The 17,376-nt window shown below is 35.3% G+C and overlaps 1 protein-coding gene across 1 annotated transcript in view; it reads left to right on the top strand.

The window, feature by feature from the left end:
- The window catches only part of TTK (TTK protein kinase), a 42,635-nt gene extending 25,513 nt beyond the window's left edge, over nucleotides 1-17,122 (top strand). The window contains exons 9-24 of the mRNA XM_029962859.1: nucleotides 34-109; nucleotides 191-291; nucleotides 795-894; nucleotides 1,607-1,730; nucleotides 4,473-4,636; nucleotides 4,735-4,871; nucleotides 6,380-6,506; nucleotides 7,623-7,715; nucleotides 9,473-9,630; nucleotides 9,721-9,872; nucleotides 11,080-11,204; nucleotides 11,522-11,602; nucleotides 13,535-13,711; nucleotides 14,274-14,364; nucleotides 14,580-14,677; nucleotides 15,155-17,122. Coding sequence (XP_029818719.1) covers nucleotides 34-109; nucleotides 191-291; nucleotides 795-894; nucleotides 1,607-1,730; nucleotides 4,473-4,636; nucleotides 4,735-4,871; nucleotides 6,380-6,506; nucleotides 7,623-7,715; nucleotides 9,473-9,630; nucleotides 9,721-9,872; nucleotides 11,080-11,204; nucleotides 11,522-11,602; nucleotides 13,535-13,711; nucleotides 14,274-14,364; nucleotides 14,580-14,677; nucleotides 15,155-15,244 — 1,894 coding nt within the window. The 3' untranslated portion in view covers nucleotides 15,245-17,122. The remainder of the gene's footprint in view (nucleotides 1-33; nucleotides 110-190; nucleotides 292-794; nucleotides 895-1,606; nucleotides 1,731-4,472; nucleotides 4,637-4,734; nucleotides 4,872-6,379; nucleotides 6,507-7,622; nucleotides 7,716-9,472; nucleotides 9,631-9,720; nucleotides 9,873-11,079; nucleotides 11,205-11,521; nucleotides 11,603-13,534; nucleotides 13,712-14,273; nucleotides 14,365-14,579; nucleotides 14,678-15,154) is intronic.
- The last annotated feature ends 254 nt before the right edge of the window (nucleotides 17,123-17,376 follow it).

The raw sequence follows: 17,376 nt of genomic DNA, 5'->3' as shown, positions 1-17,376 counted from the left end.
GTTTATTTTGTGTGATTTTTTTTTTTTCTTCAGGGAAGAAAAGTCCCAGGAACTTGGTGCTCTAGTTAATTATCACAATCCATTGAGACCACTAAACAAATCTAACCAGGTAGAACATGTAATGTTTTCTAAAAAATCTTCAACTCTTCATTCTACTTTACACACCTGATAGCATTCCATTTGCTCTTAGACTTGCCCATTTGGGAGGGTGCCTGTTCAACTGCTGTGTGATGATGGTGATGATGTGGAGAATTCAGATGTCATCCCACTTACAGCTAGTGTTATGAAGAGGTATGGTTGTTTGGTTTACTACAGCACGACAGATTTTAATACTCCTTATCAAGATTGGTTTATTGGTTAATGGAAATGTCAAATGAAAGAAGGTTAAAATTGACCTGAAGATACTAGTCAAATAGTCATTATAGTTGCAAGAGATATGGCAGTATAACCTACTTCTGATCTTACTACTCAGATTCCTTGTATGAAATCATACAAAGATAAATTACTTGTTCCAACTAATCAGCAGGGTCAAAAGAAATGGAGATTCAGGCAAAAATAAATTTTGTTCAAAATATCTTCATCTTTGCATATTCCAGTTTTTAAAATTAGATAAAAGATAGTCTTGTAACTTTCAAAATATTTTTAAATCCTCATTTTTAACAGACTTCTTTGTATTGTTTCTCACTTCTGTATTAGAGTAGACCTGCTTTTCTGTATATTTGAAGCTTGTAGCCAAAAGTCTTCACACAACTTCCTTTTTCATCTAGTTGTAATTAACAATGTTACTTCAATAGGCAGACATCCAGCTCCAAATGTACCGCTTTTGTTGCTCCTCTTCCACCATCGGAACCAAAATCTGATGGGTGTGATTCATATGACCTGGGAGACTTACAGGTAACTTAAATATCTTTAAAATATATATAAGGAACTTGTTCTGGCTATCCTATGGTATTAGAAAGAAAGATACAACAACACCTTTTTCAATTCAAGAAAGAAAGAAGGTGTAACTTCCCTTTGTTGAGTAATCAGTAGTAGATAGAAACCTTCATTGTGGCTTTTAAATTTGAAAACTATTATGCCTAATCAGGCATTAAGAAAGAGCTTTCTCTAAACAGTACCTCTGATGGGATAGTGTTAGAAATCATTATATGATTTGTGAAGAGGGGATAAGCAGATTTTAACTTGACTATGGGAGCTCTTTCAGATGTTGTCACAAGTTTTAGCATGAGAAGTACTCCATGTAATGAATTCCATTTAACTGAGTTTTTAAATGCTTTATGGAGCTGTAAATTATGGCTTTTGATAGAGGTTAGTTTTCAACTATAACCTTGCATTTTCATGTCCCATATCCTTATTTCCCAGAAGAAAATTCCAGAATAGAAAGCATTTGGGCCTTTATTACAGAAACTGGATTGTGGAAATTCAGAGGGTTGATGTATTTCAAAGTAGCATCAGTAATACTTGTCTGTGTAACCTGCACTGTTTTCTGAAGCATATTTGAAGATGCTTTGTGACGCATCTCTCATTTAATTACCATAAGAAAACGTCTTTTGGATACTACTCTTGAGTTCTTTGATGCTTTTAAGATGCTTTTTATGTTCTTCAGTCCTTACAAGAAAAAGCTTCCTTACAGTTGCAGCTGTTGAATGAGGACAGCTTAGAAACTGCCAGCAATTCAACTGTAACTCTCAAACCCGAAGTGGATACCAGTCTTGTGAGGAAAAGAGAAGGTAACTATTAATGAGATGTGTGAGTAGTTTGAAATAGAAGAAGCATTGAGAATATGCTGTCCTGTATTTTTTAAAAAAATTCTAAATAAAATTAATAAATAAGTTGCTAAATAAAATGTTTTTCAAAAAGCAGAAGTTGATCTGATTGGAATTGGATTATTTAATTAAATGTTTTTCAAAAAGCAGAAGTTGATCTGATTGGAATTGGATTATTTAATTAAAATTTGGCTTTTGCATGGTATCTGTGATAGTTTTGGGAAAAATATAACCCCAAAACCCACAAAAATCCCAGCTGTGACACTGTCTAAAACTGCAGTGCTGGGCTTCATGTAAAATGCCAATGTATAGTGCTAATTCACTATTTCCTTACCTCTTGCAATACATATAAGAAATAGGCATCAAAATAGCAACACTGCAAGCTTAAGATTTGCCAACCTGAGAGTGGTGTCAGGAGTGTCAAATTACAGTGCTAATTTATACTACAAAGAAAAAAGTTAGAAAAATTCAAATGAAGGACTATAAAATCCTTGAAAGGTCTGTTTAGTTTTTAATTTTGGTGGGTTTTTTTGGAGACAGGTTTGCTTTTCCTATGACTTTTCTTGTGTATGCTCCTAGTTTACCCTATAGATGCTATAGATCTAACTTGGTTTGTTGAAGCTTAATCTTGAGATGGTTTTGGCTAAAGTAAGCTTAAAAAGGTGAGACGTTGTCTTTCACTTAAGAAGGTGCAAAACTCCTACAATTCTCTATGAATGCAGAATATCTGCACTATCTGTTGTTTTCAGCACTCTTCTTTCTGTCCTGTTTACCCATTAGACTGTGAAACTCTAGGTAGCTTTTTCTGCTGCTGTTTATGTATCGGAGACTATTTTCTTATTTTAGGATTGTTCATGTATTTGAGTTACTTATTTCTACTTTAGTCAGCCCTTTCTTGTGTTTTTCTTGGTTTCATCTGTTAAGTGTCTGTTGTCTTTGGTCAACTTCACTGCCCCATGCACATTTACTTATAAATTTTAAATTTATGTCACTTTGAGCATTAACTTGTGTAATACTGTGTTTTCCTCACCTGAGTTTTATCACAGCATAGGCATACATCTTAATCTTTGGGCTAAGTGTACATTAAATAATTTAATGTCATAGTTACTTTCTTATGAGGATTCTCAAAAGTATTAAAGCACTTTGTCAAAAGGCAAATTGCCCTTTTTTTCCTATATCCTGCAAAAAATCCTGAATTATTTTCACCTTTTTTTTTCCTATACTCAGTGCAATCCAGTTTGTTAAATTATATTGCAGGAGTCCATTTGTTTGAAAGAATGACACTTATACTAAAAAAATGTGTACTCTTTAGAGGCTTATTAAATTTCAGTGTCAATCAAATGTGCTATTAACATTTTTAATTACTGTAAATGCTTTTGCTTTAAACAGGTTGATTCAACCTTAACTGTACTATCATTTTTAGAATTTTAATCCTTTAAAGAAATCTAAGTTCTACTATCATTTGAATGACTGAGATATTTACTGCATTATTAACATACTTTTGGGGAATTCTTTTAAAGTTCTTTTAAAAAGAGGCAGTTTGGTTTATTGTGGAAATGAATACTTCAGTAGATATTGGGTTATCTAATGCATAGATTTGGATTATTGTGTGAAGTGACCTTATGACATACAAATACGGTTGGCAAAGAGACCACCTTACATTGTGATCTTTCTGGGAAATTTTATGACCAACTCAGATTTATAGCAAGTATTTCAGGGCTAGAAAAGTTCAGAAGGTTGCTGCTAATGATTTTCCACCAGCACCATGCAATATGGAATGCTTGTACTGATCTTTTACAGTTACTTGCTACTTCAGTGTTTCATCAGAAATCTAGTTCCCTAAAGTGGCTTTCTGATCCTGCTGAAGAAATTAGGTGAAAATGTCTAATGTTGTAAGAGTTGGATTTAGGATTATGTATATGTACATATGTATTGTAGGAAAAAAAAAGATTTCATTTGAAAAATGGTGATCTTCAACTTCAGTGTCCCCTCAACCTCCCATTGAAATATTTCTAACTGACTTGGATTGGGAACAGTTTGAGGGTCAGGTCATACTTTCTCTGTGCTTCATTCAAGCTTCCAGCTGAAGTGCACTCAACTGCTCATCATGGGGTGCTGTTTTCTAGTAATTTGAAAATAAAACTGAACAAGCCTGTGAAGGGACACGCTTAGGCTGTGCTGTTTGCAGCTTGCCCTGTAATCTCCCACCAATGCAATGTCCTGTTACCTCTGCAAAAGGAATCATGAGGTGGAGCATGCCACGTCCCTTTAGGCTTCTGGCTTCAGTCATTGCACTGTGTTATAGGCTGCCTATTGTCACAAGTAACAGACTTCTAACTGGAAATGTTGCAATAAGCTTATCTTCAGTGCTTTATAAACCTACTCAGTGCTCCAGGATGTTGTGGTACAAATTGTTAACATAATCATATTCTGTGTGTTGGTGAAGGAAACAGTGGTATCTGTTACTGTCACAGTAGTATCCTAAGGTTTTGAAGAAAGTTGTCAGGTTTGTACACTGAACTGAATATGAATCCTGAAGATTATAATAATATTTTTTAATGTCTGATTCCAGTAAATCACCTGTTTATTCTGATCTAGAAAATGGGGTAAAATTGTTCTAGAAACTGTTGGATAAATCTGTTAGAATCTGTTTCAAGTATGAAATATCTAGTCTTTTTAATAATCTATTGTGGGTTTTTTTTCCAGAAAATAAAGTTCAGTGTCAGGAGCAGAAAATACTAGAGTCCAAGAGACTGGAAAATCAACAGCAAGAATCTAGAAAGCAGTTAGATCAGATTAAACTAAACTGTGTTAGCACCAGAAAAAAATGGCCAGTTCAAGAAGCATCACAGAAAAGCTGCTATAGAGAGGTAAAGTAACAGGAATATGTTGTGCATGTAGCACCAGCCTTCACGTGTTGAAGAAATTAAAGAAATAAGAAATTAAAAGCTTGCTTTGTCCTTTGTAGAGAAAACCAATGAACCTTGAACAGTCTGGTCATCCCATTTCAAAAGGATTATCACCACCAGATCCTGTTTCTAAGAGAAGTGATCCATCACATGTTCGGGGAACACCAAGCACCACGTCTCATGACTATATGGCCTGGTAAGCCATGTCTCTGAGCTCCATGCTCATGAAGGGTAGGTGGTCTCTCGAAAGACTTAAGCAGGTTTTAATGGGGTTTCTTAAGTTTTTCTGTTCAGATAGCAAACATTCCATGTGCTTCTGTGAAGTGCCTGACTTTGAGATTCAGGTCGTATTTAGGGACCTTTGCCTTCTCTGTCAGCTTCTCAGTATTTGTATGTACACCATCACATCTGTGAGTAGAGCATTTACCTTTCTCTGACCCCTGCTATGTAATGCTTTCTTTTAGATGACTTTTTTTTTGACTGACAAGCCTTCTAGCTTGATAGCTCTGTATCAGTCTAGTTCCCATGATGCAAGTGTCTGAGGGTTTTTAAAAATACTGTAAGGAATCTAGAGGCTTGCAGAATTAAGCACTTAAACAAATGCTAGTATTTCCTAACTTATCTATGTGATCTTAAATTGTGCATAAACCCCTATGCCTATGTTGGCAAATCTTTATAATTATATGATTACTTACTATTTTCATAAGTCTCTGGGATGAATCATTTAGGTCAAAGTTGTATGCTGAGTAAGCACTGTTCTTGTTGGTAGGACCTGTCTCTGTAGCTGTAGAATTTAGAATATATGTAGGGAATGAAGTACATCATCTCATGAAGGAACTTGATAAAAGTAGCCCTTGAATAGTTTGGTTTTGCTTCTTTCAAACTTTGATAATACAGAAATTTTAAAAATTCTCATTACATGCAGTATGTATACACATGGTAAATATGCAGAATGGCTGAGTGCTTCTGTGTTCAATGAGAACCATCCTTTTGACTGGTTTTGTCCTTTTTTTTATTTTAACTTTTGGGATTTTACTCTACAAAAAAATTCTAGGCATATATATTCTTTTCCAGTTCTGTTCTTGGCATCACTTTCAGTAAATACTGTGGGGAAAAATAAAGTATATTTGGTAATATAAGTAAATAGATGTCAGACACATTGAGGGAACAAATGAAAAACCCATAGGATTTCTTTTGATCTTTCATTTTCTTAAATACATAATCTTTCTGCTCACATGCAGTATGAGCTAAAGTTCTTAAGGAAATCATGTGAGGATTTTTGAAGTTGTCTGTCTCAATATGCTTACCTAAAAAAAAGGTAATCTAAAAAGGTTTTAAATAAAAAACAATATGCTGGAGAGAACTAAGTGTGGCTCAAACTGTCTTGTGGTCAGCTCTTCTAGCCTTAGAGTGCTTTCATGTTTCAGTTGCTGGGAAGTGCCAGCTAGTGTCTGAAGATGGGGATTTAGTTAGTGTTTTAAAAAGTATTTTCTAAGTGTGTTATAGTTTCAGTTTACTTCTAAAGAACTTCTTGATTTGAAGGTGATGTGGTCTTAATGCTAATTATTGTATGTAGTGGAGGCTTGTGCTCTTGCTAGTCAATAGGGTTTAACTTGCAAGAAGCACTGAAGATTTCAACTTCGTTGTTAAAATAATCTTTAAAAAATAAAACTAAGTGCAGATATTGTTCATAATTTTCTTTAGTTTCAGCACACCAGTTGTAAAGAACAATTTTCTACCAGGAAGTCAAATTTCTACTCCCTACAGCCAGTTTCCTTATTATCTACCACATACTCCATCAACTCCGTTTCAAAATCAAACTGGCTTGCAGGTAACAATTTTAGGCTGTCTTCTGTCTTTTTTAAATACGTATTTTGATTGGGGACTACTTTAGGTAAAATGTATGTATATATTTTTTTAATCTAAAATTACTACTCATCTTTCTGGATGTGTAATGGAAAGTAATCTGTATTACTTATTCTCAAAATAACTTTCTTCATGTGTATGTCTGAATCTAGATGAAATAAGTCAGCTCTTGAAAAATCAGTTCAGTTGTGTCAAAATCCTGAAGCCTTTATGTCTGCAACCTAAGCCTTTTCAGATCCTACTTAATGACAGAGACAAGAACTAGAGTCTCTATTTTTGTTCTGCTTTTGTAGTGCTACTACCCACTACAGTGCAGTACCAATAAAGAGAAGCAATGTGTGTTGAAAACCATGAGTCTGAGGGAGGTAAAAAACCCAAAGACGTGCATGTCTCCTCCATTTTGTTAGATTTCATGAATTTGGATGCATTTGTTGTGGCCTGAGATCATGTAAAAATGGGTTACCTTACATGTGCTGCACATTCAGGTAGGAATCTTCCCAGCTGTAGATAAAACTAGGGGATAGGTTTAAGCTTCCTACTGGAGGATAAGTATTAATAAATTAATAAACAAAACTTGAGACCTTTCTATGGCTTGGTATAGCAGATATGGGCAAGACAGGCTGTTTCAGCTTCACAACACTGAAATCTCCTGGCTAGTAGTTACTTTAAAATAAAATAGTAGATGGTTTGAGTACAGCTCTCAATTGCATGCAGGAACTGAAAGTCTCTTAGATAATCTAGTTTCTGACAATATATGTGAAGAGGGAGGTGTTTCTAATGGTCTGGGAAGCCTTGTTAAAGAACATCCTTTCCTTGATTTCTGTTGTGAAGAGCATTGGTATCTTTTGCAAGAGTTCAGTGGTGTTATGTTCCAAGTGATGATCATTATATAAATACTTTTGTTTTAGGGATCTTTTAGCTTTCATTTAAAGTTTAGCTTTACTGCTTGCAAGCAGTTTTATCCTGTTCAGAAAGACCAAGACAACTTAAAGCATTTTAACTTAATAAACAATAGAACCTCTACTAAGTTCTGTTGCATGTACACCAGTAGTTATTTCTAACCTTTTCTGTATGTACACAGGTTCCAGCTTCTTTACCTTCACACGAATGTCTTGCCATCAAAGGAAAAGTTTATACAGTGTTAAAGCAAATAGGTAGTGGAGGCTCAAGTAAGGTAAGATGCTCCTTTATCCTTTTAGGCAATCACTTGTTGACACAGTAGTAGTTGTATTGTAAACTCACATGATGAGTGCATGGTACTAACATGTACAAAGTGTTTGACCCAGAGAGTCTAGAAATTTGCTGTTTTATTTAGACTTTTTGCTTTTGAAGATAATTTCTATGGTAGAGTGAGCATTAAAATTCCTAATAAAATCAGCTCTTCTGTTGTAAGATGTGCTGTAAGATTATGTATGTCCTAATGTGAGGGGCTGTAATTAAGGGCAATGTATTAACATGGTTGAGAAATGAGTGACTTGTAAGGTTGATTGAGAGTTCCTGAAGTGAAAAGATCATCTCTCACTATTTGTGTAACTTGTGTGAGGAGCAGAGTTGTAGCTATGTCTGAAGTGGTGAGTGAGCAGCTTTTTATAAGGAAATCTGGGCTCATGGGAGCTTGGGAAATAATTTTGCCAAAATCTCTTGGTTTTGTTACAATTCTTTATTTTCTTAACAACATAAGCAGTTTTGCTGTGGAGGACTGTGTCCAAGGCTTTACAGAAGTCCAGATAGATGACATCTGTAGCTCTTCCCGAGTCCACTGATGTAGTCCTTCTGTTACAGAAGACCACTGAGTTGGTCAGGCAGGACTTGCCCTTGGTAAAGCTGTACTGCCTCTTTCAAATCACCTCCCTGTCCTCCATGTGCCTTTGCAGAGCTTCTGGGAAGATCTGTTCCAAAGGCATCAAATTAGTTAGAGATCTTTCCCTTTGTGAACCCATGTTAACTGTGCCTGATCATTGCATTGTCCTTTAAATGCCTTTAAGAAGTACCCAGGATGAAATTCTCTGTAACTTTTCTGGAAACTGAAGTTAGGCTAGCAGGTCTGTAGTTTCCTGGGTCTTCCCTCATGCCCTTCTTGTAAACTGGAATACTATTAGCCAGCTTCCAGTCAGCAGAGACCTCTAGAAAGAAGAGCTTTCTGTGTTGGCAGTGTACAGTTGTAGAATGGGGTAGCCTGGCAGGGGCCTCTGCGTGTCACTTTGTCTAATAGTCTGCTTAAAGCAAGGCCAAAATAGAGCAGGCTGCTCATCTCACAACCTTTGTTGGACCTCATGGTTTTTTGCATTTAAGTCTTGAGTATTGCTTAGGATGAAAATTTCACAACTTTTCTGGACAAGCTGTTTTCCTGTTGGACTACATGGCGGTGAAAAAATGTCCAGATATTTAACTGTAATTTTTCTTGTTAGCTGTGTCTGTTGCATCTCGTACTTCAGTGATTCCTGAGGAGTCTTTTTCATACCTTCCCTTTAAATACCTGAAGACAACAGTAAGATTCCTTGTACCCTTCTCATTCTAAGACTGAACAGATTTGGTGCTTGCAGCCTCTTATGTACCATGTGGTCTAACCTCTAAATGATCTTGGTATGACAAAATGAATGTGCACTGGCAGATCAAACCTGTATCTCTGGGAAGTGTAATTTTGTAATCTTCATGTTAGGAACACTTCAGACTTGTGATGTACTACATCTAGTGAAATACAATGTGGCACCAAGATGGTTTCTGGTAGAGGATTGTTTCTTTTGTAAGTGGTGCCTTCTTTATTGATTTTTTTTTCCTTCTTCCTGCTGACTTGTGTGAACTGCTTTGCATTGCTTCTTCCTTTTGAAAAGGTACACTTTTTCTTTTGATATTCTGACTGTGCTGAGATCAAGGACCATAGTAAATCAGAACTAGGAATGTATGAAGTTATTAACTGATGCTGTTTTGCAGGTGTTTCAAGTACTGAATGACAAGAAGCAGCTGTATGCTGTCAAATATGTGAATTTAGAGGAAGCTGATCAACAGACTGTTCAGAGCTATAAGAATGAAATTGCTCATTTGAGTAAACTGCAGCAACATAGTGATAAGATCATTCGCCTTTATGGCTAGTGAGTAAACACTAGTTTTGTTTAGCCAGTGTCTTTCTATAAAAAGATATTTCCTTAACTTTTAACATAAGTATATATATTTTTTTTTAGTGAAATTACTGATCAACATATCTACATGGTAATGGAGTGTGGAAATATCGATCTCAATAGCTGGCTTAAGAAGAAAAAAAACATTGATCCATTGGAACGAAAGAGCTATTGGAAAAATATGCTGGAAGCTGTTCACACAATCCATGAATATGGTATTCTTAAATAATTCTCGGTATCTGTATAGCTTATGTGGCCGAAAATATGAATGTGTTCTAATTTTGGAGGTGGTATTGTTCTTAATATTGGTATAAAGTTAGTGATGTTCAAAGATGGGTATTTACTGTATTGTGGAAAAAAAAAATCAGTGAAACAAAAGACAAAGGTAAATCTTGATGCCAGGCAGACTTCGCTAACTCAAGGGGGATCTACAAATAACACCATTTGTGTAATGCTTTTTGTTTCCTTACAACAACCAGAAAATATTTTCTGTATTGTACTACAGTGTATACTCCAAATTCTACTTGTTCTCCATTAGATTCAAATTCTAGCCACTCATTCTATCCAAAAGAAGCTTTGACATTAATGGCAGCTAATACGCAGCATTGTCATCTTTACTTTGACAATGTGTCAGCTTCTTCTTAGTTTTTCAGTCCTTCCTTTCATCTTTACCTACGTCATTGAAGTGTATACATCCGTATTCTGTTTGGCTGAATAACATAAAGGAGAGGGCAGATTTGGATCCTTTTCCTATTTAAGAAAAGAGTGAAGACTAGTGCATATAGCAGAGATCATCGCTTCTTTTCAGCACTAGAACATTCAGTGATGTGGCAAACAGCAAAACCTACTAAAATTCAGGCTACATACATACATGTGATGTCTTTGAAACAAACCGTTTTGTAAAATATCAAGATGGATTGGTTAATTATGTAGATAATAACCAAAATTCTTAAGTTATATAAGTCAGTCATTTGAGAAGTCAGTCACGTGTACTCCTCAGTGAATGGTTAGACTAAGCAATAATATTCTTTTATTTAGAGTACCTGCTTAGCTAATTATTTGAGAGAAAGCTACAGGCCACTGAATTGCTCCAGAGCAGAATTTTGGTGCAGCAGCGTGCACACAGAGCTGGAGGGCCTGTCCTGAACTGAAGGGAACTGCAACTCAAATCTCTTGGAGCAGTTTTGGAGTTCCTGCAGATTTGAATAAGTAATAATTAAAAGTGTAAACTCACAGAAGTTGTAACTGTTTAAAAAGAAATGGAAGCATTTTAAGGAATCTGCAGAGAATAATTTGGTTTTGGCTGGTTAAAGCTGATCTGCACCTTCTCTCTGTGCAAGAGTTATGGGAATTCAGAATAGAAAACGCCATTATATATCTTGGATTGACTAAACCTGGATTTACTTTAAATTTTTTTTACAGGCATTATTCACAGTGATCTGAAACCAGCAAACTTTCTGATAGTTGATGGAATGTTAAAACTAATTGACTTTGGCATTGCCAACCAAATGCAACCAGATGTGACAAGCATCATTAAAGATTCTCAGGTGAAATACTTTTGGAAAATCCACATGCACTTTTCTGTAAAGTGCTATAGTACCTGCTGATAATTTTGATTATTGTAATAACTTCAATTAATATTGAAATTTTATGCTGAATGGTTTTATATGTGTATATAAATATTCATGTATATGGATTTTTACATGTTTTTATTGAACAGAATAACAATGGCCTTCAGCTGTAATAGAAACAAATTTTTAATATGCTCTTCAGTGTTTTGGGACAAAAATCTAAGTTTTTATTAAGTGAGTTCAGTTTAATGCATGCTTCACTTAAAGGAATGGTTTTACCTTTTTATGACTAGGTTGGGACAATGAATTACATGCCACCTGAAGCAATAAAAGATATGTCTTCCTATGGAGAAAATGGGAAGTCTCGTTCTAAGGTAACATGGTCTTTTTTATCCTATTCCCTCCATGTCAAGAAGAAAGTAATTCAGTAATGTATCTTAACACTTAGTTTTCTCAAATCTTCCACTGAAACTTGAACACAAGAAAATTCTTTGTGCTGTGATGATGGTGGGCAGAGATTGAAGGCTAAAGTTAATCTCCCTAACTACTTTACATTTTGCAGATAGAGTTTAGAAAAATATAAGTACTCAATGAATAAGTAAAATTGAAAGTAAAACAGATGCATTAGAGTAAAACAGTCTTGGGCATTAGAGGAGCTAATAATAAAATGATAATATCTAAACTGATAATAAACACAAATATTTTAAAATCAATTTTTATGGAGAAATATAAGAGTTCCACTATGTTATCAGTGTGAATAGCATCAAACAGTAATATACAGTGAAATACTTGAGCCTTTCACGTACCAGAGGTTGTACTGATGACTTATGTTAGAAATGTTTTTTGAGCATCTTAAGAGCCCACCATGCTGTGCACCTCTGAAATCACTCCAGGCTAGAGTTTTCAGGGTGTGTTTCTGGGAGGATCTTCCATGGAGTCACATGAGAGAATCAGTCCTCAATTACTTCTTGGTTCCCTGTTGTGCTGCTTATGTCCTTTTGTTTTAGCTTTATTCTGCCAAGAATTGTGAAGCTCTTATGGTACTGTTCACTGCTACACAGCTGCATTTCAGCATTCTGCATCAATAACCTTGGCTTAGAAAATTCTTTCTGAAAGCAAGAAAATTTACTTTCTGATACAGACCATTGTTAGTATGTTTGCTTAAAACAAGTTATGATGATGCTTGTGTCATCGTCATATTTTTTAGTTCTTTTGAGCGAGGGGCAGGTCTTGCAAGTAGTGAATAATACCTAATAAAGTCTTTCAAAAGATGATACAATGAAGTCTAGTATTTTAGGGCCACACGTACAAGTTCTGTGTATCCTATGAATTTTTCTATGCTACAGAATACTGTGAATTGTAGAAATTTTTATAACATGACCAGGGCAATGGAATGTGAATGATGAGGAAAGTACTAAAGGGAAGCATTTTTACACTGGCAGTCAAACTTCAGTTAAGGGGTACACAGTTAAGTGAAAAAGTATTTGAAAAAAAGAAATCCATATGTACGTGCATGTACACAAAGACTAACTTTTTTTAACAGTTGAATGGAAGTTGTATTACATAGTGAAATGCAATCTTGTCTTTCTAAACACAGGATAGAATATCTTATAAGTGGATTTTGTTTAAGAATGATACTTTTTACCTTCTTTACCCTTTTAAAAATTGCATGCAAAGTGCAGGAACTCAGCTCATCTAAGCAAAAATGTAACCACTGTACTGGGAGTCAGGTTCTCTGTGGTTTCCCCATGTCCTTCCTCTCCCCCACTCTGTGTGCTTTTCTTAAAGTACTTCAGCTTCAACAGGAGAAGTGGAGAGTCGTCCTGCAAAGAACATCCGGGGTGTGGTGGTTGAAATATGGATCTGAATCCTTGAAACCCCAAGGAACTGAACTGTGGCTTTCAACTTTAGGGACATAGCTGTGGTGTCTCACTGTTTTCTGGATTGAATTAATTTAGTATGCTTTTACTTGTGTTTATTTATAAATCTAAAATTAGAATTCTGCTGCTCAGCTTGTTAAGGACTAACTTTAATTTTATTTTAAGTTAGTTCTTCAAGTAAGTTGATTTTCAAAAATAATAAGAATAGCTTTCTTATGGAATATCAGTGAATGATGCCACATCACTGTCTTAGTAGATAATGGCATGCTGCCTTGGCGATTTTGTGTGATAGTTACTAAGATGTGTTATCCAATGGAAAGTGGATATGCTGTTAAATGAAATGACTGTACAATTACATGATAAATTGACTGAAAGGAGCAGTTTCTTAAGTGAGAAGTAATCTTTAATTTTTTTTTTTAATATTAGATAAGTCCCAAAAGTGATGTGTGGTCATTGGGATGTATTTTGTACTGCATGACATATGGAAGGACTCCGTTTCAACACATAACAAGTCCAATAAATAAACTACATGCTATTGTTGATCCCAGTTATGAAATAGAATTCCCAGATATTCCTGAGAAGGATCTTCAAGATGTGCTGAAGGTAACTTTCCCTTAAGGTTAATTTTAATTTAAATAATGGCAATTTCTTTATTTAAAGCGTATTTTCTAAAACTAAATGAGTTGTACTTGAGAGACTTTTTTCACAAATAAATGCTCACTGCTACTTGTAGTAACAGATCTTATTCCAAAAGAAGATTTAATGAAGCTAGAGTTACTTCATCTACTTTCCATATTAAAGTCTATTTTCAGCTTAATACCAAATAAATAAATACTTAAAGTGGTCTGACTTAACTCCTTTGGCTCCAAGTAAATACAGTCGTTTTTGTACTTGCCATCCCTTTCCCTCACCCTGCATATTTGCCTGCTTTTTGCATACTTGTTTGTGCTTTTACTCGCCCTATTTGTGTTGCTCAGCAGGTAACAAACTGAAATCCAGAAACACTTATCCCCTTAACTTTCAAATTTCATTGTCATTTTGTGTAGTTTGGCAGTAAGAAGTTTTGACATGCATCTATGGGGTCTTTTAAATGTCCTGACTGTTAATTTGTAGGAAAATTCATAATTTATAGGTAAAGCATTCTTCCTCTTTTTTTCATTTCCAGCGCTGTTTAATAAGAAATCCTAAACAAAGAATATCTGTTTCGGAGTTGTTGGTGCATCCCTATGTTCAAATTCAAAGTCATTGTCAAACAGGTACATTTATTTGAAAATGCATTTTATTGAATAATATTTATATCTGCTTAAAAAAGGCTTTACTTGTATATGTACTTTACACTTGTTGTCATAACTCAGTTTTATGTGGTGCCTATGTCTGCTTCAGAAAAGACTTCAGTATATTAGTTCTTAAACCTCTTAAAAAGTGCACTGGTAACGTATACAACTTCAACATAATTATAAATTAACTGCAGATGTCCCGAGTGCAAAAGGAACAACAGAGGAAATGAAACGCATCCTTGGCCAGCTTGTTGGCTTGAATTCTCCCAACTCTATTTCTAGAGCTGCAAGGGTAAGTAAATTTTCTATTTTTTTTTTTTTTTTAATATGAGGGTGAACAAATAATTATCCTTTTAACAATATCATGATGTTTGTAACCACTGATTTTCATATCATATAAAGCCTGCCCACCCTGAGTAGACAAATACCTCTCTCCTTCCATGCTGGTGTTTCCATATCAAAGACAAGTAATGGAGTAAACTTGATTTTAAATCTCTGCAACTGGTTGGTTCCCTACTGACTTGTGAAGCTCTATAACTTTGCTCGCACTGCTAATTCAGCACATCTGTCTTCTCTTAGGCACTCTTTTGCATTACAACTGGTACAACTGAGCTGTCTTAAAACTGTATTTTTATTTTCTGGAGAAATTCTGGTGTGGAATACCTTAGTATGTGATTCATATCAAGTGGCAATGTTTGTTATGTGGTTTAAATCCATGTGCAATGCAACTGCGTTCACCTGAATAATTTGTGTGTTTGTTGACTTTCAGACTTTATATGAACAGTGCAACAGTGGTAAAAGTCTTGATGTATCAGCATTTGCGGAACTTGGCAGCCAAAAAACACGGACGACAAAATGATGTACTACAGTTCAGGATGCAACACGTTTGGTCTGTTTGATAAGTATTTTGTGCTGCTGGCTTTTAAAGGACACTCAGCATGAAGTTTGCATTTTTATATGTTCCTTGTGTTCTTTTGATAATGCTTGCAGGTCATTAAAAAGAATTTAATTGAATGATTTTCACCATGGACTCTTTCACTCCTTGAATACTACTTGGGTTGAACAAAGACAATGGCTACTTGGTGATTATAGTCTGTTACTTACAAAGCACTACAGTGTCTGGAGTACAAAAACTTGTATAAGAATCTGAGTTCTCTTATCCCTCTGAAGCTAAAATTAAAAAAATTCCAAAAATACCAATTGATGTACACAAAAACCATGTAAATATCTCTTGAGATCTCCTATGGCATAAACAGAGTGTTATGCTTTTCTGTCCTTTGCCAGGAAATACCTTGTGTCCAGTTTTGACTATAACTAAGGGAATAAGCACTCTGTATAAGCCATCAGTTATAATACTGAGAGAGGCATTAATGATAGATATAAATGTCACCCAGTTTTTGAGCTGTTCCTGTGGTTAAGTGGTATGATGGAAGCATCAGTGCTGTTATGAATTTATATGAATAAAATGGCTTTTGTTCTATTAAAAATGCTACTATAAATCTACTATGCTTTTCCAATTCCAAAATAATAGAAAACCCTTCAAGATTCATGATGGTCAGAAATCACTAATTTGGATTTTTAAAAGCTTTAATACTAACCACACTCTAAATTGCACTGAATGTAGCAGAACTGTTTTTTACTGTGATTCTTATTGGATTCTTTGAGGTTTGTTTTAACTCGTTTACAGCTGATGAAAATGTATGAATTTTAGATTTATTTAGATAATTGAAAGATGTTAAAATAATGACCAATAATTTTAAATTGGAACAATAACTTCAGTTTCATGACAGTTGCCATGTTGTCTCAAACACTGGAGTGCAAGTCAAGTACCTGGAGATTCTTTCTGACTCTGTGGTGGAGGTGGATGTTCATAGTAGTTCCACCATCCATAGGCTGCCTGGCAGGTCAGTTGTCTGGGGCTGGGAGAGAATCCATTCTTGCTGCCGGAATTTTACTTTAGCCAACACATCTTGCTCCCTTGGGAAGATATGGCTGGAGTTCAGAGAATTCTAATAATCTACTTTGAGCACTGTAAAATACTGAGTGGTAGTTTGATATTCTAAGGATATGGGTATTGTTCTTGAGAACTTTTGGGTTGACCCTATAAAAGGGGAACTGCTACAGCCATTGCCATGTGTATTAGCAGGGCTGAGAACTTTGTTCTCTTTGTCTAGGTAAGATTATCTTATAGGAATAGGCATATTTTGCTGTGTGCTCTCTTCTGCTTGCCATTAGTGTTTATGGAGAATCACTGTTGTCAACATCTGTTAAATGAAATGCATTACTTTTTATACTGGAATGCAGCTCTTTCTGCAGTAGTCCCGATACAGAATGGCAGCTGTGCTTTGCATGATTCTTCAGCTCACAGCATAACCATTTTCCATGCTTGCATACTGAGCAGTAATAGTTTATTAGTATCACTCAGAGCCCTATCACAATGTCTAGGTCTGGAGTTAAAGAAATTTATAGATCTGGAGCAAAGAACAGAGATATTTACAATTCACTACCTGGACAGCAATACTGGAGGAAAGACTTTATTTCAGTGTGTTCTTGCTATCTTTCCTGCCACTGATTTAACACTGTTGGATGATTTTATGGCCTGTAAGAACTGAAGAATGAAAGAGAAGAACATGAGAGAGAGCACAACATGGAACTCATAAGAATTGTATTTTTTCCCCCAAACTTTAGTAGCTTTGCTTTTCAAATGAGGTTTTCAGAGCTTGCTAATATAATAAAAGCACTGCTTGATAGAAGGGAAACTTTGTTCTTAATTATTTCATATTAAAAACAGCACAACTATTTGAAGAAGTAGCTTTTAAAAAAGTCTTTAATGAAGAATTGTATATCTGTAATTTTATCAGACCTCAGCTTAACGTCTGTGTTTCAAAACTCTGTGCCCTCACCTTTATAGGCCAGTTAGGCCTATCCTCCTATGATGGAGCAAATGCTTGTAAAAGAGCTTTATTCTTTGTTCCTGTGTCTGTTCAGCAC

This window comes from Manacus vitellinus, unplaced genomic scaffold (assembly GCF_001715985.3).
Source record: "Manacus vitellinus isolate BGI_N305 unplaced genomic scaffold, ASM171598v3 scaffold_4_pilon, whole genome shotgun sequence".
In the NCBI taxonomy this organism is placed as follows: Eukaryota; Metazoa; Chordata; class Aves; order Passeriformes; family Pipridae; genus Manacus; species Manacus vitellinus.
The sequence above is the reverse complement of the archived record's forward strand: the minus strand, read 5'-3'. Positions and strand labels throughout refer to the sequence as shown.